General features: G+C 48.3%; 1 protein-coding gene across 2 annotated transcripts; it reads left to right on the forward strand.

Annotated features, from left to right (window-relative positions):
• Positions 1–392: 392 nt before the first annotated feature.
• Positions 393–17,495, forward strand: pank1a (pantothenate kinase 1a; the record flags this gene model as incomplete). 2 transcript variants are annotated; one of them, XM_079229936.1, is made up of 8 exons in its annotated part: positions 393–636; positions 9,549–9,695; positions 12,659–12,864; positions 13,551–13,804; positions 15,607–15,783; positions 16,414–16,537; positions 17,161–17,286; positions 17,436–17,495. In XM_079229936.1, 8 exons carry the CDS (start codon positions 393–395, stop codon positions 17,493–17,495), a joined length of 1,338 nt encoding a protein of 445 aa, XP_079086062.1. The 2 variants fall into 2 exon arrangements, with proteins under 2 accessions (XP_079086062.1, XP_079086063.1); XM_079229937.1 differs by lacking the exon at positions 393–636 and adding an exon at positions 1,138–1,165.
• Between the last annotated feature and the right edge of the window lie 4,183 nt (positions 17,496–21,678).

Below are 21,678 nucleotides of genomic sequence, written 5' to 3' on the forward strand. Positions count from 1 at the left end.
TGGCGTGACGTAGCAGTCTACACACACGCGTACGTACACAAACCCACACGCGCGCGCGTATATAAGACACACGGCGCCGCTGCCGGGACTCAACGTGGGGAAATGACCGCGAGTGACCTCGAAGGGACCGCTGTGTTTTAGCGGCTGCTCGTGATTTTAAAATCTGTTTATACCTCTTTAAAGCACAAAGGTGTACTCGTTTTTATACCTCATTAAAGCACAAAGGTGTGTTTTATTTTGTATACCTCATTAAAGCACAAAGGTGTGTTTTATTGTTGGGGTGATACGAGGTGGTGGGAGGCGGGAAAAAAAGAAAACCGGTGTAACGTTTCTCTGGTCGCGCGACTGCAACGTTAGCTCAGCGGAAGTAGGCGTGGCTTGTCGCAGCCGCCATGGATAAAGCCAAGTCAATGGCGGACAAGAAGGCAGCGCCGGGACCCTGTCACGTCAACAACGGGCAGAGCGAGAGGGGGTTTCACGCCAATGGCGGCTGCTCGAGCACCGGCGCCGGCGGCGGTGGACCGGACGGGCTGCTCCACCTGCACCGCTGCGGGGAGGACGCGGAGTGCAACGGCTCCCCGGCCAAGAGGTGCCGGCTGCGGCGGAGGACGGAGTCCGTGAGACGGAGCCGACCCCGTGAGTCTTTTAACTGTTGGTTCGGTGGAAGCGTGTGCGCATGCGTCAACCATGGACCGTTGACCGTTGACCGTGTAATGCCGATCAACCGGGGTTGTAACGCCTCTTTGTTATGATCAATGTATTATCGACTGTTATCGTGACGTGTGTGTTGAAGACAATATAGTCCCTCCCGATGTCCCTGTTATCGATCCGATCGATCCGCTGGTGTCTCCGTCCGCTGTCGTCAGGGAGACCCCCTTTTTGTTGTCATGGACCCTCGGGTGGCGTTTGGTGCGCTGTGATTGGTCGGTTCCCCCGGTGGTGAGGAAGCTCCTGATTAGTGGGCTTGGCTTGCCTCGGCCAATCAGCAGGCGCCTCCTGTGTTCCGGACCCGCCCCTCTGTGTTCAGTGTTGTGATGATGGTGAGGGAGTTTCTGTCTTCAGTCTTACTAAATATCCCGGTTCTCTGAACTGTAAGTTGTATTTCTCTACACACCTGCAGCTGTATTGTTCCGCACTATGAAGCTTATCAATGAAAAGAAACCTGGTGAGTGTTTTTGTTTCATTGTGTGAAGAACAGATTAATTTAAATGTTGTATTTCTTTAAAGGGAAAACTAAAGCTTTGTGTTGGGCTCCTGAACTTATTTTCATAACTTTATCTCCAGATATTAAAGTTCCAGTCAGACTGAAGACTCAGCGTTTCCTCCCCTGCAGGCTATAAAACTGGTTCTCGTCTAAAGGTTACTCCTTCCATCTGTACGGGAGCGACCGCATGCAGTATGATCTTTTATTGTAAGATCATATACATATAACCACATACATATAGTGATTCTGTTGATTAGTTTCTAAAGAGCCTCCTCTCTCTTTTTTAAAACCAGCACACTTCACATTTTACTGGAGCATTGTCTCTTAAAAACAAGATGCCTGTAAACGCACCTGCAGTCATGTCTGGTTCTGTTTTTTATTTAAATATCATTAATTTCAACAAATATTAAAATGTATTATTTTTTTAAGGGTTTGCACCTTTTTAAGAAGTGGTTGCCTTTACCGCCGAGCCGTGAAGACAGACGAGCAGTTCTGCTATCGGTGGTTTATTCTTGTATATCCAGCAGATAAAACCCAATCACAACGGGCTGAAACAAACAAGAACACGGTGATACTTATACAGCCTGTTCTCCGGGTTCTGTATCTGTGAGTACGATGAGAGATTCCCTTTGTGAGCGCAGTAACGAAACATAATATAATAATAATTCTCTGGGCTGGTGGGACTCAAAGAACTGACCCATCAACAGACAGCTGATTGTAAGGTATTGATCCTTCTCCGTGGTGGGCTGAGAACCAGATGACGTACGTGAGGGAACTTCTCATCAGTAAAGGCTGAATGTCTGTCAGAGCTCCTCGGCTCCGTGGCGTCATGTCATCATGGTTCCATGGCCTCATGTCATCATGGCTCCATGGCCTCATGTCATCATGGCTCCATGGCCTCATGTCATCATGGCTCCATGGCGTCATGTCATCATGGTTCCATGGCCTCATGTCATCATGGCTCCATGGCCTCATGTCATCATGGCCTCATGTCATCATGGCTCCATGGCTCCATGGCCTCATGTCATCATGGCTCCATGGCCTCATGTCATCATGGCTCCATGGCTCCATGGCCTCATGTCATCATGGTTCCATGGCGTCATGTCATCATGGCCTCATGTCATCATGGCTCCATGGTTCCATGGCGTCATGTCATCATGGCTCCATGGCGTCATGGCGTCATGTCATCATGGTTCCATGGCTTCACAGCTCCGTGGCGTCATGGTTCCATGATGACATTGCGCCATGGCTCTATGGTTCCGTGGCGGCATGGCTCCATGGCCTCATGTCATCATGGCTCCATGGCCTCATGTCATCATGGCTCCATGGCCTCATGTCATCATGGCTCCATGGCCTCATGTCATCATGGCTCCATGGCCTCATGTCATCATGGTTCCATGGCGTCATGTCATCATGGCTTCATGGTTCCATGGCTTCACAGCTCCGTGGCGTCATGGTTCCATGATGACATGACGACATGGCTCTATGGCTTCACGGTTCCGTGGCGTCATGGTTCCGTGGCGTCATGGTTCCGTGGCGTCATGGTTCCGTGGCGTCACGGTTCCGTGGCGTCACGGTTCCGTGGCGTCACGGTTCCGTGGCGTCACGGTTCCGTGGCGTCACGGTTCCGTGGCGTCATGGTTCCGTGGCGTCATGGCTCCGTGGCGTCACGTCATCATGGCTCTATGGTTCCATGGCTTCACAGCTCTATGGCTCCGTGGCTTGATGGCTGACTTATCGCTGGCCTCCTGCCAGCGTCCTGATGAACTCAGATAACCCTCTGAGCTTTCCCCTGGATAGCATCCCCCTCCGCGTTGTCATTTTTCACTTTTGTCCTCATATCTTGTTTGCTAAGCGGTGCTAGAGGTGACTTTAAGGTAACGTGGTTGTTTACACTCGGTAACTCTGCAGCAATATTATATACTATATTTAATCTCCTTTATTTGAACCAACCGGCTCTTTGTCCCGTTTCTATTCATACTTCAAATCTTCATTTAAAGCCCCGGAGGAGGACTTGTGTTCTCAATGCAGACATCAAAGTCATGACAATAAGGAGAATGAGGAGCATGATGTTCTCCTTGTAGAACGATGCTGATCCGAAGGTTTATGAGGGAACGTCTGATGGGTCATAGAAGTAAAGACCATAAACCTGGATGTCTTCTGTCAAGAGAAGAAGCTTTCATGAAGGACAACGGAACCAGTTGAGTTGGTTTAGTAACTTTAAGAAGCTGCTAGTTAGTTTAGTAACAGTAACTTTAAGAAGCTGCTAGTTAGTTTAGTAACAGTAACTTTAAGAAGCTGCAGGTCTGTCTGAGGGTCACGGTTCCATTTCCTGTTGGTGAGAACGAGGCGTGGACCGGGTTCACTACACCCGTTTAAGGTTTCTACATCATAGTATCTGGAGGTGTACTAGCATTGGGATGCAGCTTTCATATTGTAGTTGTAGTAGTAGTAGCAGTAATACTTATGATTATTTTCCTCATTAATAAATGTGCTGCATGCTTTATTTTTGATCTATAAAATGCCATCCCTCTCACATTAATAACTTAAGTAATATGTTAATGAATTAATTTGATTTTTTTCTATTTTATGACATTTTTTAAACCAAACAATTTATGGATTTGTTGTGAACACAATTGATAATGAATATAATAGTTAGTTGCAGCATCAGTTTACTTTATTCATGACGGAAGACGAAATGTGTGTGTGTGTGTGTGTGTGTGTGTGTGTGTGTGTGTGTGTGTGTGTGTGTGTGTGTGTGTGTGTGTGTGTGTGTGTGTGTGTGTGTGTGTGTGTGTGTGTGTGTGTGTGTGTGTGTGTGTGTGTGTGTGTGGTTAATTAAGGTCAAGTATAAACCAGATACACAGGTTTGAGTGACAATAAAACATACATACAAGCATGAGGTTTGAGTTTATGTATTTATATACATATTGTCTATGTGTGTGACATGTATGTATTCATCCATTAGTTTGTGGAGCCTTGAGTTTGGCGATTTTTGCCGTCGGCATCACATCTGGACTCCGGAGGAGTGAGTAGAGACGCCGTATACGTCTCTGGTGTCGACCTGTCAATCACCCTGTAGCCCCGCCCTAAAGCTGCTTTATGGTCTGTTTGGCATGAGAAGGCAGCGCCTCTGTTTGTCTGATGGCGTTCATTGATGTTGTGAGGAAACATTCAGGCTGTACATAAACACTTTCCTCCTCCCAATGATGTTTTCTGATTTGCATTCACAGAAAACCCTCAAACGTATTTGTTTATTCCATGTGATGTCAACATATAAAACAAATATATATTAATTTTAATTTTCCAACTGACAAAAGACAGAACTCCAGAACTTTAAGGATACAAAAGCAAAGGATAAAAATAAACAACCACAGCAAATTACAAGTTACATTTAGCTGAGGCTTTTATCCAAAGAAACTTACAATAAGTGAATTCAACCATGAAAACAAACTCAGAACAACAAGAATCAAGAAAGTACAATTTCTTCAACAAAGTTAAACTACAAAGTGTTAAACTACAAAGTGTTAGAGTGCTATCAGTAAGAGACATTTAAGTGCTACTAAAGTGCTACTTTCCTTATTCAAGGTGTCGTCTAAAAGAAGTGTTTTTAGTTCAGGTGAAGATGTAGAGACTTCCTGACGTCAATGGGGAGCTCGTTCCACCATTGAGGAGCAGGACACAGTCTGACATAAGTGCATCTTATTTTAATGTTATTGCTATCATGTCATGTGGAGGAAAATGTGGTTGTAACTTGAGGACGGCGTTGTGTGTCCTCCTTAGCGTCTAACAGCGTCGCTTTATGTTGCATCACAGAAGAAGATCATATTTCAGTTTGCAGCTTGTTGTACACCTTTACTTCCTCGAGGCTGGAGCAGCTGCCCTCAATAATAAATCATGTTGTGGAAAACGAGTGTCTTGCATAAAATAAACGTTTTCTCTAACGTGTACACATTGTATTGAAACATGACAGAGAAAGATAAATCATTATCAAGCTTTAGCAGAATCTCCTGGTGAAAAATCTAGATTTTCTCTTTAACGCTCAGCGATATTATCCTGATAATCACCAATATGTTTAAACTCTTAAATTATAACACTATATACTGGAATTGTTTACACATTAGTTAAGAAACATATTTTTAATGCGTCACAGAAAGGACACTTCTTTTTTTGTTGTTGTAAAAAACAAACAATCTTAAATAAGGTAATCGTAAAACCCTGATGCATAAATATAATATGGATAAATAAGAAGAAAGAAAAGCACGATTGTCGATTTTCTTTCTGACGATAATTCTTGTATCTTTTTAAACCGGGCTGTATTTCTCTCTCCACCATGATCTTCAGATAACTATCCCAATAAATTAAATGTTCTCTACATTGATCATACCATAAGACCCTCGATCATCCCTAAATGTCAATATTAATGGTGTCACAAGAAAATAATTAAGTAGTTAAGTTCAATGTCAATTTGTTGTTAAGGAAAGTCTATTCACAAAGCTCAGTTCCTGTTTACCGACTTTAGAGCAGGTCAGTAGGTGAACGGTAACATCCATCGATTCAGGAGGCGGGTGTCAAGTTTCTAGATGTTTTGTTCAACTCTTGCCCAACTTGAAATGTCCTGGTACACGAACCACAAAGGATGCACGGGACAACTCTTTCCAACACAGCTCAATATCAATTTGTTCCTTATTTGTTAGTTGTTGACTGGTTGGTCCATCAGGTTGAAAACCTTCAAAACACAAAAAGCTAAAGTTATACAAAAGATGTAAATTTAAACTTAAAAAAACCACTTAAAGTCACGAGCAGCCTGCATTGGCCTGTTGGTGGTGCATTCTGGGACTTGTAGTTTTTTTTTTTTTTTTTTTTTTTTTAAGGCAAAGTCAAGTGAAATGATCTGATGAAATGAACATGGAAAATGGCAAAATTGGAGAGTTTCACCGTTTTGTCTCAACACCTCCCACTTGAGCTCCTGGTTTTTTAAACCCAGGGAGGTCATACCCGTCTTCAAGCCTCTAGTTCTTCAATGGTAGTAGGATGACTAGTTGTTCTTCAATGGTAGTAGGATGACTAGTTGTTCTTCAATGGTAGTAGGATGACTAGTTGTTCTTCAATGGTAGTAGGATGACTAGTTGTTCTTCAATGGTAGTAGGATGACTAGTTGTTCTTCAATGGTAGTAGGATGACTAGTTGTTCTTCAATGGGTAGTAGGATGACTAGTTGTTCTTCAATGGGTAGTAGGATGACTAGTTGTTCTTCAATGGGTAGTAGGATGACTAGTTGTTCTTCAATGGTAGTAGGATGACTAGTTGTTGTTCAATGGGTAGTAGGATGACTAGTTGTTGTTCAATGGGTAGTAGGATGACTAGTTGTTATTCAATGGTAGTATGATGACTAGGCTTCTGACATCCCTATGCAGAATTGTCGTAGGGATTTTTGTTAAGAGCCTCTTGGTTCCTTCCTTGTTTGTTTTTGTGATCTCTCCTTTGTTTGGCTTGGTGGCGGGGAGGGGTAGCTGTGAAAAGTTCTCGCATGTACGTCCCTTACGATGCCTTCCCTATCAATGTTGACACTGACCACTCTAGCTACCTTGTACTGACCTCTCAGGGGTTTTTGGTCAGCCAGCCAGAACACATCTCCTACTGCAACATTTCGCTCCTTGGTGTGCCACTTGTTTCTTACCAACAGATTAGGACCAGTCAACTGGCACCACTTCTTCCAGAATCTGCTGCCCTCTCCTTGAATACTTTGGAGTCTTTTCTAAGGGTATCATCAGACTTGAAGTCTCCTGGGTCACCCTTTGGACTGGTCCGTCCTAGCAACAGAGAGTTGAGGGTGATATACTCAACACATTCTTCCCTGCTTTGAGTTCTGGCATCGAAGGGTCTCTCATTTGCGAGGTTGGCTGCCATGAAGAGAAATGTTTGGAATTCGCCCCAGGTGAAACCTCCATCTCCACCTTGCTCAAGGCCCGCTTCACAATCTTGCCTGCTTCCTCAGCTGCCCCATTTCTATGGGGCGAGTCTGCATGGTGGATTCTCCAAGACCACTCCGTTCCATGCTTGGCAGCGTTTTCTTCAACCTCAGACTTGTTCAGTTGGTCCAAAAATGTGTGAAGCTTGGCCCCAACAAAGTTAGTGCCAGGGTCTGACCACAGTTTCCTGGGGTATCCCCTCTGTGAGGTGAACCTCTGGTAAACCAGCAGGAACCATCCATAGGTGTTGGGGTGCCGGCGGGTGAGGAGGTGGAGGTGGAGGTGTAGAGGTACCGGTGGGTGTGGCGGTGTAGAGGTGCCGGCGGGTGAGGAGGTGTAGAGGTACCGGTGGGGGTGTAGATGTGCCGGTGGGTGTAGATGTTCACCCAGATGACAGGAACTACCTTGCAAGGTGCCACCTGCCCATCCGGACTATCTAATCATTCATACCCATTCACACACTGCAGGAACAGCCTGCGGAAGCAATTTGGGGTTCAGTGCCTTGCCCAAGGACACATCGACATGGACTAGTGGAGCTGGGGATCGAACCGCTGATCCTCCGATTGAAGGAGGACCCTGCTCTTCCACTGAACCACAGTCGCCCCTCTACAGCTGTAGAGGTACCGGCGGGGGTCTAGAGGTACCGGCGGGGGTCTAGAGGTACCGGCGGAGGTCTAGAGGTCTAGAGGTATCGGCGGGTGTGTAGAGGTCTAGAGGTATCGGCGGGTGTGTAGAGGTCTAGAGGTACCGGCGGGTGTGTAGAGGTCTAGAGGTACCGGCGGGTGTGTAGAGGTCTAGAGGTACCGGCGGGTGTGTAGAGGTCTAGAGGTACTGGCGGGGGTCTAGAGGTACCGGCGGGGGTCTAGAGGTACCGGCGGGGGTGTAGAGGTCTAGAGGTACCGGCGGGGGTGTAGAGGTCTAGAGGTACCGGCGGGGGTGTATAGAGGTCTAGAGGTACCGGCGGGGGTGTATAGAGGTCTAGAGGTACCGGCGGGGGTGTATAGAGGTCTAGAGGTACCGGCGGGGGTGTATAGAGGTCTAGAGGTACCGGCGGGGGTGTAGAGGTCTAGAGGTACCGGCGGGGGTGTATAGAGGTCTAGAGGTACCGGCGGGGGTGTATAGAGGTCTAGAGGTACCGGCGGGGGTGTAGAGGTCTAGAGGTACCGGCGGGGGTGTAGAGGTCTAGAGGTACCGGCGCCACACACCCAAGAAAAACTATATTCTATATTTCCTTCTGTTAACTACAAAGCAAACCTTCAACAAAAGAAAAGTACATAATTGACGTTGCGTAATGTTGAACTGACTTCAGCCCGACTCGTTGTCGAGGACTCGTTGTCGAGGACTCGTTGTCGAGGACTCGTTGTCGAGGACTCGTTGTTCAACACTGTCCTGATCCCCACAAACAGGATCACAGCAGATGTGATGCACAATTAACAGCTTGGGGTTGTTGGAGTTCAGGGCAGCACTTTGTTTCAGCTCAGAGGACTCGTGTGTTCGAGACCACTGATTGTGATATTTAACAAAAGACATTTTATTCTACATGTCTCATTTTAAATCTTGCCTCAAATAAAGCTTTCACTCAACACATTAGTGGTGGGAATCACCAGAGGTCCCACGATCCGATATTATCACGATATGATATTATCACGATATGATATTATCACGATACTGCGCTATATTGCGTATTGCAATATATTGCGATTTATTACCTTTTTTCAAGGTCGTGGTAGCGAGGCCTGCAGCGTCTTGGCTCCACACAGACCGGTTAGTGAGCTCGTTGTCTGGACTCCTGTCTCGGTTATTGGTTCCTTGTCGTTCTTTTGTTCTCGTCTCTTTCTCTCTGACGGCTCGCTCCACCAGAACAACAGATCTCTGAGTGAATCCATGCCGGTGGCTTCTAAATGTACCTCTGACGCTCAGAGGAGGAAGAACCTTCTGCCAAAAAGAAATGCGTTTGATGTGTCGATACTTTGGGGGTTCAGTTTGTAAAATAGGACCAAAGGGAGGAAAACGGCAGTTTTACCAGAATTTTATGACATCATTCCCACCTTTTTGAATATGAGTGTGACTCCTTCCAGTCCTCGTTGGATGGAGACTCTTTAAATGAGGTATCGAGACACAGGGTTATTGTCAGTAAAAGGTGATTTGTGTTTCTCAGTGAATTGGTTTCTGTTTGTCCACTTCTCACAATCTGCCACCTGACCCGTCTCCTTTACCGCTTTGTGGGACTCCAGAGGTGCTCAACTCCACGTTCCTCTAACTCACTCTGTTTTAATGCTGCTGTCCTCCAGGCCTGCACATGCATGTGTGTTTAATCTTCTCTTCCACGTTGGGCTGTAACTGTTACTCAGTGTAAATCTCCCTGCCCTGCAGCCTTCCCGTGGTTCGGGATGGACATCGGGGGCACGCTGGTGAAGCTGGTGTACTTTGAGCCGGTGGACATCACGGCAGAGGAGGAGCAGGAGGAGGTGGAGAACCTGAAGTCCATCCGGCGCTACCTCACCTCCAACGTGGCCTATGGTACACACTCACGCACACACGTACGCACATGAGCGCTCGCACGCGCACACACCTCTACACACACACTTCTACACACACACTTCTACACACACACTTCTACACACACAAACATGTATGCACACACACTTCTACACACACACACACACACTTCTACACACACACACACACACACACACGCACACATCTACACACGCACGCAAACACACGTATGCAAGCACACACTCACACAAACACGCACTCGCACGCAAACACACAAGTGCGCACACACACACACACACAAAAACACTCACACACACAAAAACTCACACACACACAAACTCACACACACACACACACACGCAAACACACACACACACGCGCGTGTGCGAAAACACACGTACGCGCGCACACACTTCTACACACACACACACACACACACACTTCTACACACACACACACACACTTCTACACACACACACACACACCTCTACACACGCACACACATCTACACACGCACGGAAACACACGTATGCAAACACACACTCACACAAACACGCACTCGCACGCAAACACACATGTGCGCACACACGTGCGCACACACACACACACACACACACACAAAAACACACACACACACAAAAACTCACACACACACACACACACACGCAAACACACACACACACACGCGTGCGAAAACACACGTACGCGCGCACACACCTCTACACACACACTTCTACACACGCACACACATCTACACACACACCGCTACACACGCACACACATCTACACACGCACGGAAACACACGTATGCAAACACACACTCACACAAACACGCACTCGCACGCAAACACACATGTGCGCACACACGTGCGCACACACACACACACACACACACAAAAACACACACACACACAAAAACTCACACACACACACACACACACGCAAACACACACACACACACGCGTGCGAAAACACACGTACGCGCGCACACACCTCTACACACACACTTCTACACACGCACACACATCTACACACACACCGCTACACACGCACACACATCTACACACGCACGGAAACACACGTATGCAAACACACACTCACACAAACACACGCGCGCGTGCGAAAACACACGCACGCACACACACACACGTGCGTGCGAAAACACACGCACACACGTACGCGCGCACACACTTCTACACACACACACACTTCTACACACACACACACTTCTACACACACACACACACACACACCTCTACACACGCACACACATCTACACACGCACGGAAACACACGTATGCAAACACACACTCACACAAACACACACACACGCGCGCGCGCGCAAACACGCACACACACAAACACACACACACACACACACACACGCGCGCGCAAACACGCACACACACGCGCGCGCGCAAACACGCGCGCACGCACGCACACGCGCAAACACATACACACACACGCGCGCGCAAACACACACATCTCTACAGACTCACACACTTCTACACACCTCTACAGACTCACACACTTCTACACACACACACCTCTACAGACTCACACACTTCTACACACACACCTCTACAGGCTCACACACTTCTACACACACACTTCTACACACACACCTCTACAGACTCACACACTTCTACTCACACACTTCTACACACACACCTCTACAGACTCACACACACTAGCACACACACACATCTCTACAGACTCACACACTTCTACTCACACACTTCTACACACCTCTACAGACTCACACACTTCTACACACCTCTACAGACTCACACACTTCTACACACCTCTACAGACTCACACACTTCTACACACACACCTCTACAGACTCACACACTTCTACACACACACCTCTACAGACTCACACACTTCTACACACACACCTCTACAGACTCACACACTTCTACACACACACCTCTACAGACTCACACACTTCTACACACACACCTCTACAGACTCACACACTTCTACTCACACACTTCTACACACACACCTCTACAGACTCACACACTTCTACTCACACACTTCTACACACACACATCTACAGACTCTCTCTCTCTCACACACAGACTCACACACACTAGCACACACACACACCTCTACAGACTCACACACTTCTACACACCTCTACAGACTCACACACTTCTACACACACACCTCTACAGACTCACACACTTCTACACACACACCTCTACAGACTCACACACTTCTACACACCTCTACAGACTCACACACTTCTACTCACACACTTCTACACACCTCTACAGACTCACACACTTCTACACACCTCTACAGACTCACACACTTCTACACACACACCTCTACAGACTCACACACTTCTACACACACACCTCTACAGACTCACACACTTCTACACACACACCTCTACAGACTCACACACTTCTACACACACACCTCTACAGACTCACACACTTCTACACACACACCTCTACAGACTCACACACTTCTACACACACACCTCTACAGACTCACACACTTCTACACACACACCTCTACAGACTCACACACTTCTACACACACACCTCTACAGACTCACACACTTCTACACACACACCTCTACAGACTCACACACTTCTACACACACACCTCTACAGACTCACACACTTCTACACACACACCTCTACAGACTCACACACTTCTACACACACACCTCTACAGACTCTCTCTCTCTCACACACAGACTCACACACACTAGCACACACACCCCTGTGGACTCGTGTGTCGGGTCAAGGACGCCGGTCATGAAGATAGCAGGATGTATCTTCAGTGTGTTACTGCGCGTTACATAAGATTGATAAGGTTGTTTTGTTCTTGACTTCAGCAGCTGAGGGTTGCCAGGTTGCCATGTTGACAGGTTGCCAGGTTGCCATTGAGCAATTGACCAACCATTTCTTGTCCTGAATCTGATTTTAATGCCGTATGAAACGTGTTCCTGCCTCCCCAAGGTAAGACCGGCGTCCGTGACGTGCACCTGGAGCTGAGGAACCTGACTATGTGCGGCCGGACGGGGAACCTGCACTTCATCCGCTTCCCCACGCAGGCCATGCCCCGCTTCATCCAGATGGGCCGCGACAAGAACTTCTCCAGCCTGCACACCACGCTCTGCGCCACCGGGGGCGGAGCCTACAAGTTCGAGAACGACTTCAGGACGGTGAGGACGGACATTCGTTATCACACTGTATTGATGATGATGATAATAATCACTTTATTCATATAGCACCTTTTTGAAAACAAAGTTTACAAAGTGCTCTACAGAGAAGCAAAGACTAGACATAACTTAAATACCGGTAAACAAAAAGGACCATAAAGACAATGAACCAAACAAATAACCCAAAAGAGCAAATGGAGTAGAAAACAAACAAACAAATAAATAAATAAAATATACAAACAAAACCAGGGGAACAAAATAACTGCATAATAGATCATAAAAGGACAACAACACAAACTAATCTGCAAGGGACTTGTAAAGCAAATGTGACTGTTGAAGCTCTGCAAATGGGAGAATGTTTCTTTTCCTTTTAAACTAAATTAATATGTGTTTTCTATTGATTTAAACAATAAAATATGACTCGATAATGAAAACAATTGTTAGTTGCAGCCGGGAGACAAACTTCCGGTTCTTTAAAGTGAAGCTAAAGCTTCATGTGTCTAGTTAGTCAAACAGACCATGAAGCTACGCTTTAGGGCGGGGCTACAAGCTGATTGTAGATTGACAGGTCTCTACCTTAGTCCACACGAGGTCACTTCCTGTCCACTGCCACCTGAACCAAAACGTCGTAAAGCTGCTTCTGAAAGCCTTTAGTCTCATAAGAACCTGACTCTGACCCTGGAGCTCAGATGGCCGACCTGGAGCTGCTGAAGCTGGACGAGCTGGACTGCCTGATCCGGGGCCTGCTGTTCGTGGACCGGGTCGGCTTCAACGGGCACCCAGAGGGCTACTACTTCCAGAACCCGTCAGACACCCAGAGCTGCGTGAAGCAGACCTGCACCCTGGACAACCCCTTCCCCATGCTGCTGGTCAACATCGGCTCCGGGGTCTCCATCCTGGCCGTGTACTCGGAGAACGACTACAAGCGGGTGACCGGGACCAGGTGAGGGAGTAGACGCCTAGGTGACTAGGACCAGGTGAGGGGGTAGACGCCTAGGTGACTAGGACCAGGTGAGGGAGTAGACGCCTAGGTGACTAGGACCAGGTGAGGGAGTAGACGCCTAGGTGACTAGGACCAGGTGAGGGAGTAGACGCCTAGGTGACTAGGACCAGGTGAGGGAGTAGACGCCTAGGTGACTAGGACCAGGTGAGGGGGTAGACGCCTAGGTGACTAGGACCAGGTGAGGGAGTAGACGCCTAGGTGACTAGGACCAGGTGAGGGAGTAGACGCCTAGGTGACTAGGACCAGGTGAGGGGGTAGACGCCTAGGTGACTGGGACCAGGTGAGGGGGTAGACGCCTAGGTGACTGGGACCAGGTGAGGGGGTAGACGCCTAGGTGACTGGGACCAGGTGAGGGAGTAGACGCCTAGGTGACTAGGACCAGGTGAGGGGGTAGACGCCTAGGTGACTGGGACCAGGTGAGGGAGTAGACGCCTAGGTGACTAGGACCAGGTGAGGGAGTAGACGCCTAGGTGACTAGGACCAGGTGAGGGAGTAGACGCCTAGGTGACTGGGACCAGGTGAGGGGGTAGACGCCTAGGTGACTAGGACCAGGTGAGGGAGTAGACGCCTAGGTGACTAGGACCAGGTGAGGGGGTAGACGCCTAGGTGACTGGGACCAGGTGAGGGGGTAGACGCCTAGGTGACTGGGACCAGGTGAGGGGGTAGACGCCTAGGTGACTGGGACCAGGTGAGGGAGTAGACGCCTAGGTGACTAGGACCAGGTGAGGGGGTAGACGCTAGGTGACTGGGACAAGGTGAGGGGGTAGACGCTAGGTGACTGGGACAAGGTGAGGGGGTAGACGCCTAGGTGACCGGGACCAGGTGAGGGGGTAGACACTAGGTGACTGGGACCAGGTGAGGGGGTAGACGCCTAGGTGACTAGGACCAGGTGAGGGGGTAGACGCCTAGGTGACTGGGACCAGGTGAGGGGGTAGACGCCTAGGTGACCGGGACCAGGTGAGGGGGTAGACACTAGGTGACCAGGACCAGGTGAGGGGGTAGACACTAGGTGACTGGGACCAGGTGAGGGGGTAGACGCCTAGGTGACTAGGACCAGGTGAGGGGGTAGACGCCTAGGTGACTAGGACCAGGTGAGGGGGTAGACGCCTAGGTGACTAGGACCAGGTGAGGGGGTAGACGCTAGGTGACTGGGACCAGGTGAGGGGGTAGACGCTAGGTGACTGGGACCAGGTGAGGGGGTAGACGCTAGGTGACTGGGACCAGGTGAGGGGGTAGACGCTAGGTGACTGGGACCAGGTGAGGGGGTAGACGCCTAGGTGACTAGGTGAGGAGGTAGACAGCTAGGTGACCAGGTGAGGGGGTAGACAGCTAGGTGACTAGGTGAGGAGGTAGACAGCTAGGTGACCAGGTGAGGGGGTAGACAGCTAGGTGACCAGGTGAGGAGGTAGACCCCTAGGTGACTTGTTGTGCATGAATGTGTGCAGAAGGTGAAGGCGGCTGCTCTCAGCGTCAGGTGATCTGCAGAGAAGATCAAATCAGCGGTTCCTTATCTTTGTTCCCTCGTCCTCGATCAGATAGCGAGCTTTGTTGAGCCACGGAGAAGTTCCCTGCTTTAGAACTGAGAAACATGACATCATCATTATTGTTCGAAAAGAACTCTCTCTCATTCCACACCTGTACCTCCCTCACACCTGTACCTCCCTCACACCTGTACCTCCCTCACACCTGTACCTCCCTCACACCTGTACCTCCCTCACACCTGTCCCTGCCCCCCCCTGCAGTCTGGGCGGCGGCACGTTCCTGGGCCTCTGCTGCCTGCTGACGGGCTGCGAGACGTTCGAGGAGGCGTTGGAAATGGCGAGCAAGGGCGACTCCACCAACGTGGACAAGCTGGTGAAGGACATCTACGGGGGCGACTACGAGCGCTTTGGCCTGCAGGGCTCCGCCGTCGCATCCAGGTGAGTTCACCTGAAGGTCCTTCAGCAACATGACTCCTCTTAAAGGCACAGTGGACCTCAAAACTGATTATTAATGACTTATTAAGATATTTGGGTATTAAGTATTCACAGTCTTTAGGAAACAAACATCATAGTATGAGGGATGAGTTGTGTTTAATGTTCTGTATGAAAGTGTGTCTACACACACACACGCACACTTTACTACACTCACTCACTCTCACACACTCTACTACGCACGCACACACTACCACACACACACACACACACAGACACACACACTCTACTAGACTCACACACACACACTCTACTACACACAGACACACACACTCTACTACACACACACTATCTGGGTTCAGCATGTCAACAGTCATTCTGCAGCTCGGTGCTCAAAGGTCGGGCCGTAAAGCAAAGAGGAACTGATTTGATCCCAGAGGATAGTCTGTACCTGAAGGTCGTTGAGAGGTCACCTGATGAAGAGGAACTGATTTGATCCCAGAGGATAGTCTGTACCTGAAGGTCGTTGAGAGGTCACCTGATGAAGAGGAACTGATTTGATCCCAGAGGATAGTCTGTACCTGAAGGTCGTTGAGAGGTCACCTGATGAGGAAAGTGTGTTTATGCGTTCAACAGTTTTGGTCACATGATGAGCAAAGAGAAGAGAGACAGCATCAGCAAGGAGGACCTGGCCAGAGCCACGCTGGTGACCATCACCAACAACATCGGCTCCATAGCCCGGATGTGTGCCGTCAACGAGGTACTCACTCACTCACTCACTCACTCACTCACTCACTCACTCACTCACTCACTCACTCTGGACCAGGACCTGGAGTGTTTCTGTGTGCTGTGAGCTTCTTTACAGTGTTGCCTTGTGGCTTGGTGATCAAGCAGCATTGTACAGGGCTATCACTGCACACAGAGCTGCAGCTCACACACACACACACACACACACACACACACACACACACACACACACACACACACACACAGTGGGATCATCTTTAATGTTGAAGGTGTCGCTCCTTTAAGCTCTGCAGCTCCCCCGTGTGGTGAGAAGGAGCTGTTGCATGAACTATTGCGCTCTGGTTCATTTGGTGACTTTAGTTCCACCAGGAAGTCCACTGTGTCCTTCATGAGACAGAGAGCTGTCCACTGTGTCCTCCATGAGACAGAGAGCTGTCCACTGTGTCCTCCATGAGACAGAGAGCTGTCCACTGTGTCCTTCATGAGACAGAGCTAAACATCCGCAGCGTGACGATGTTTATAGTTCAGAGCTCCAGAAGGTTCTAGAAGTCACACACATCACGTCTCTGCACGTTTAACAGCTGGATATTGATCACATGTTGTGTGTTGTTGTGTTGTGTGTGTTGTGTGTCTCAGAGCATCGAGCGCGTGGTGTTTGTGGGGAACTTCCTCCGCATCAACACGGTGTCCACCAAGCTGCTGGCCTACGCCATGGACTTCTGGTCCAAGGGACAACTCAGGGCCCTGTTCCTGGAGCACGAGGTGAGCCGGGGCCCCCAGGACCCTGAGGCCGAGGCCACACCTGTGTGTGTCTGTGTGTGTGTGTAACTGACTGTGTGTAACTGACTGGGTGGGTGTGTGTGTGTCTGTGTAACTGACTGTGTGTGTGTGTGTGTGTGTGTGTGCACCAGGGTTACTTCGGAGCTGTCGGGGCGCTGATGGAGCTGCTCAAGACCACCGAGGACCCCTGAAGCCCCTCCCCCTCCTGAACGCTGTGATGTCATCGCCTCTCAACTGCTGGAAGCCCCGCCCCCTCCTGAACGCTGTGATGTCATCGCCTCTCAACTGCTGGAAGCCCCTCCCCCGCTAAAGGAAACACTACGAGGGAGACGCAGAAACTGAGAAAAGCCATTTTAGTAATTTAACGCTTGTAAATAACGACTAACCCCGCCCCCCCCCCCTCGTGGTGGTTTTAACATTGTGGTCTTAACTTATGGTTCCTGTAGCTCACCTGTACACACAGGTCTACCTGTGGTTTCTACCTGTGGTTTCTACTGTAGCATCACCTGCTGGAGGCTGCGGACGGCTGGTTGCGCAACACCCCCCGTGAAGCCTTCAGAGACTCCTTCATTCTCGTTGCACATAAAGTTTCCCACAATGCCGCAGTCCTCTCCAGGAGTGCACTGAGGCCAAAACCCTGCCGGTCCGTGTGGCGCCTTCGGGCCGGACGGGAAGCAGAAGGTCTTTAATTCTTTGTGTTGCTCCGCTGCACACGGCCTTTGTCTGTCTGTCTGTCTGTGTGTCTGTCTGTCATCTGTCTGTCTGTTGTCTGTCTGTGTCTGTCTGTCTGTGTGTCTGTCTGTCATCTGTCTGTCTGTGTCTGTCTGTGTGTCTGTCTGTCTGTTGTCTGTCTGTCATCTGTCTGTCTGTGTGTCTGTCATCTGTCTGTCTGTCATCTGTCTGTTGTCTGTCTGTCTGTCATCTGTCTGTCTGTTGTCTGTCTGTCTGTCCTCCGTCTGCCTCCACGTGAACATTAAACACCGTAATGCCAAACATGAAGCGGACCCGCTGAGTTTAGCCAGGTGGTTTATTTCCTCGCCTGTTTCTCAGAATCATGTTTTTTTTATTTAAATGTCCGCCTTGTTTTTGTCCAATCAAAGCGTCCCAAACAACAAGCCCCGCCCCCTGACGGGACCAAGACATTGTCTTCCAACAGATGAATACTGCGGACTCACGTCACTGCATTGTGTACTTTTACCTCTTCGCTTTTGTCTCTCCCCACCTCTGGCCCCTCCCCCTCTGGCCCCTCCCCCTCTGGCTCCTCCCCTGGCTCCTCCCATGTCTCCTCCCCCTCTGGCTCCTCCCCCTGGCTCCTCCCCCTGGCTCCTCCCTCCTCATGTCCGATACACTCATACAAGTTAAGTAGAGAGAAGTTTAGTTATTAGTTTTATTCTAACACACTCGTGTGATGCGTCTTTCAAACTGTAGTGGAGCCCCTGCGATTCCGGGATGGAAACCCCTCTCGCTTACCTGTCAGTGCTGTGAGTGGAGAGAAAAGGGAGCTGTCAATCACCTGTCAATCATTGACTGATTGATTGATTGATCGTAGTTTCTAATCGGCGTCGTGGGCGTTATCTCCTCCTCGCCGCCTCGCAGGCGACTCTTTGACCCGACAACACGTTTCACTTCAGGAGAAGGAACACACTTAATAATACGTTAATGTGTTCATTCAGACTAAACTAAAGGGTTAATGTGTTCATTCAGACTAAACTAAAGGGTTAATGTGTTCATTCAGACTAAACTAAAGGGTTAATGTGTTCATTCAGACTAAACTAAAGGGTTAATGTGTTCATTCAGACTAAACTAAAGGGTTAATGTGTTCATTCAGACTAAACTAAACCAGTAACTTGTACATCTTCATCTCCTCCTCCTGTTGCCTCTACATGTGCGTTGCCAGGTGTGTGCGTTGCCAGGTGTGTGTGTTGCCAGGTGTGTGTTGTTTCCTGAGTTCCCCCTGTCTCACCTGCTGAGCTCCTCCTCCACGCTGCTCTCTGCTTGTTGTTGTTGACATGGTTCTGTCACAGAAGATTCAGAGTCAAGAACTGGAGGTGTTTTCATTGTGTGGGAACTTTCCTCATCTTCATGCTCCTCCTCCTCCTAGTCCTCTTCCTCCTAGTCCTCTTCCTCCTCCTCCTAGTCCTCCTCCTCCTCCTAGTCCTCTTCCTCCTCCTCCTAGTCCTCTTCCTCCTCCTCCTAGTCCTCTTCCTCCTCCTCCTAGTCCTCTTCCTCCTCCTCCTAGTCCTCTTCCTCCTCCTCCTAGTCCTCTTCCTCCTCCTAGTCCTCTTCCTCCTCCTCCTAGTCCTCCTCCTAATCCTCTTCCTCCTCCTCCTAGTCCTCCTCCTAGTCCTCTTCCTCCTCCTCCTAGTCCTCCTCCTAATCCTCTTCCTCCTCCTCCTAGTCCTCCTCCTAGTCCTCTTCCTCCTCCTCCTAGTCCTCCTCCTAATCCTCTTCCTCCTCCTCCTAGTCCTCCTCCTAGTCCTCTTCCTCCTCCTCCTCCTCCTCCTCCTTAACCTGCGCCCCCTGCTGTCCAGCCCTAGCTCCTCCTGGTTGTGTGTATTCCCAGTTGGCCCAACAGAACCAACAGAACCAGTGTGATTATGGAACAGGAAGTAGATCTGAGTCCTCGTCTTCATCAGGATGAAGAGCTGCTACAGACTCATCACCGGTTTATTGTTCTTTGTGTTTTAAAGACTCATTTAACGTGTTTCAGACATCATGACTTCACGTACTTGTAGTATTTTTGTACCTCACTAATGTACTAATGTACAGCTTCAGTGTTTTTGTTATTTTACTACAAACAAAAACACACTGGGAATTAATTTCCCACCACCTGTTCTCAGATCAGTGTATAATATATATGTGTGTGTATGTATATGTATATATATATATATATATATATATATATATATATATATATATATATATATATTCCTCCACCAGGCTATGCAGTAACTCACCCTCTCTAAAGCTCCCAGAGTTGAGATATATATATATATATATATATATATATATATATATATATATATATATATATATATATATATATATATTAGTTCAGGTGGATTCCGGCAGCAGGATGTTTGTTTGATTTTGACACAAACGTTTGTTGTTGTTTTTTTTTTTTTTCAACCTGTAGCGAGCTGCATGTTCGTGTGTGACTTGTTATCTTAACAGAGTTGTGTTCTGATATCTCCTGGTGGGGTCAGACTTCACCGCGGTGACCTTTGACCCCGTGTTGTTGTTGTTTACCGGCTCTCCTCTTCAGGATTTCTTCTTATCGGCTCAAACTTCCTGTTGTCGTGACTCCTCCAGCCTTCTCATCCGTTTGCTTTAAACTGTCTCTGGAATGCTTTGACCGGCAGGACGGACCTTTTCACGCTTGTGTATTTGATTTGTACAGAGATTTTGTAAATAATAATAATATTAATATGATATATTCTACACCAGCAAATCTGTCTGTTGATTTTAGTTGTTTCAACTGTTCCAACGCGGCTTCCAGCGCCGACCCGGCTCTTCTTCTGCGACCCAAACGCAGACAAAACCATTTTGCTTTCTTTAGTCAGAATAAATCCATGTTTATTAGTGATCCTCTAATAAACACCAACACTGTCACTTTAACAGAATGTACTAGTTCATTCATCTCATGTGACTGGAGTGAAGGAGTGGCTTCTGTCTGCTGGGTCCGGGTCTGGGTCTGGGTCCGGGTCTTGATAAGGTCCGGGTCAGGGTCTGGGTCTTGATAAGGTCAGGGTCTGGGTCTTGATAAGGTCAGGGTCTGGGTCTTGATAAGGTCTGGGTCTGGGTCTTGATAAGGTCTGGGTCCGGGTCTTGATAAGGTCCGGGTCCGGGTGGGACCGCTTTGGGACCGGAGCCGGTTGTTGGCGTCAGTTCTGCTGCTTTTAATCCAGTTTGAAAGAAGAAAAAAAAGAGGGTTAAAAAAATAAAATGGCCGCCTGCCTTGTGAATGCGTACGTAGTGAAGTGAAGAGATTTATTTGTTGTTTCTCTGTCTTTCTTTTTTTCTAAAAAGGAATTAAACTAAAACTGAAAGAGTTTCGTGTTCCGGGTCTTTCTTTACTCGGTTCATGGAAATATAATAAATAAGACCGGCATGACGATATGTGACAGGTACTGCAAGATCAAAGTACTCTTCACGAGGCTGGAAGGTAATGTGTAACTAAATGTGGAGAACAAAGTACATTATGAATGCTACATGTAGTATACAAGGTTATCAAATATACACACTTAAGACACAAGTACCTCAAGTTTGTACTGAAGAGTAATACCCGAGTAAATGGATTAGAGTACAAGAGTACAAAGGTTCACAAGAGTACACAAGAGTACACAAAACTACACATGAGAGTACACAAGAGTA

Source organism: Taurulus bubalis, assembly GCF_910589615.1.
Source record: "Taurulus bubalis genome assembly, chromosome: 14".
Taxonomy (NCBI): domain Eukaryota; kingdom Metazoa; phylum Chordata; class Actinopteri; order Perciformes; family Cottidae; genus Taurulus; species Taurulus bubalis.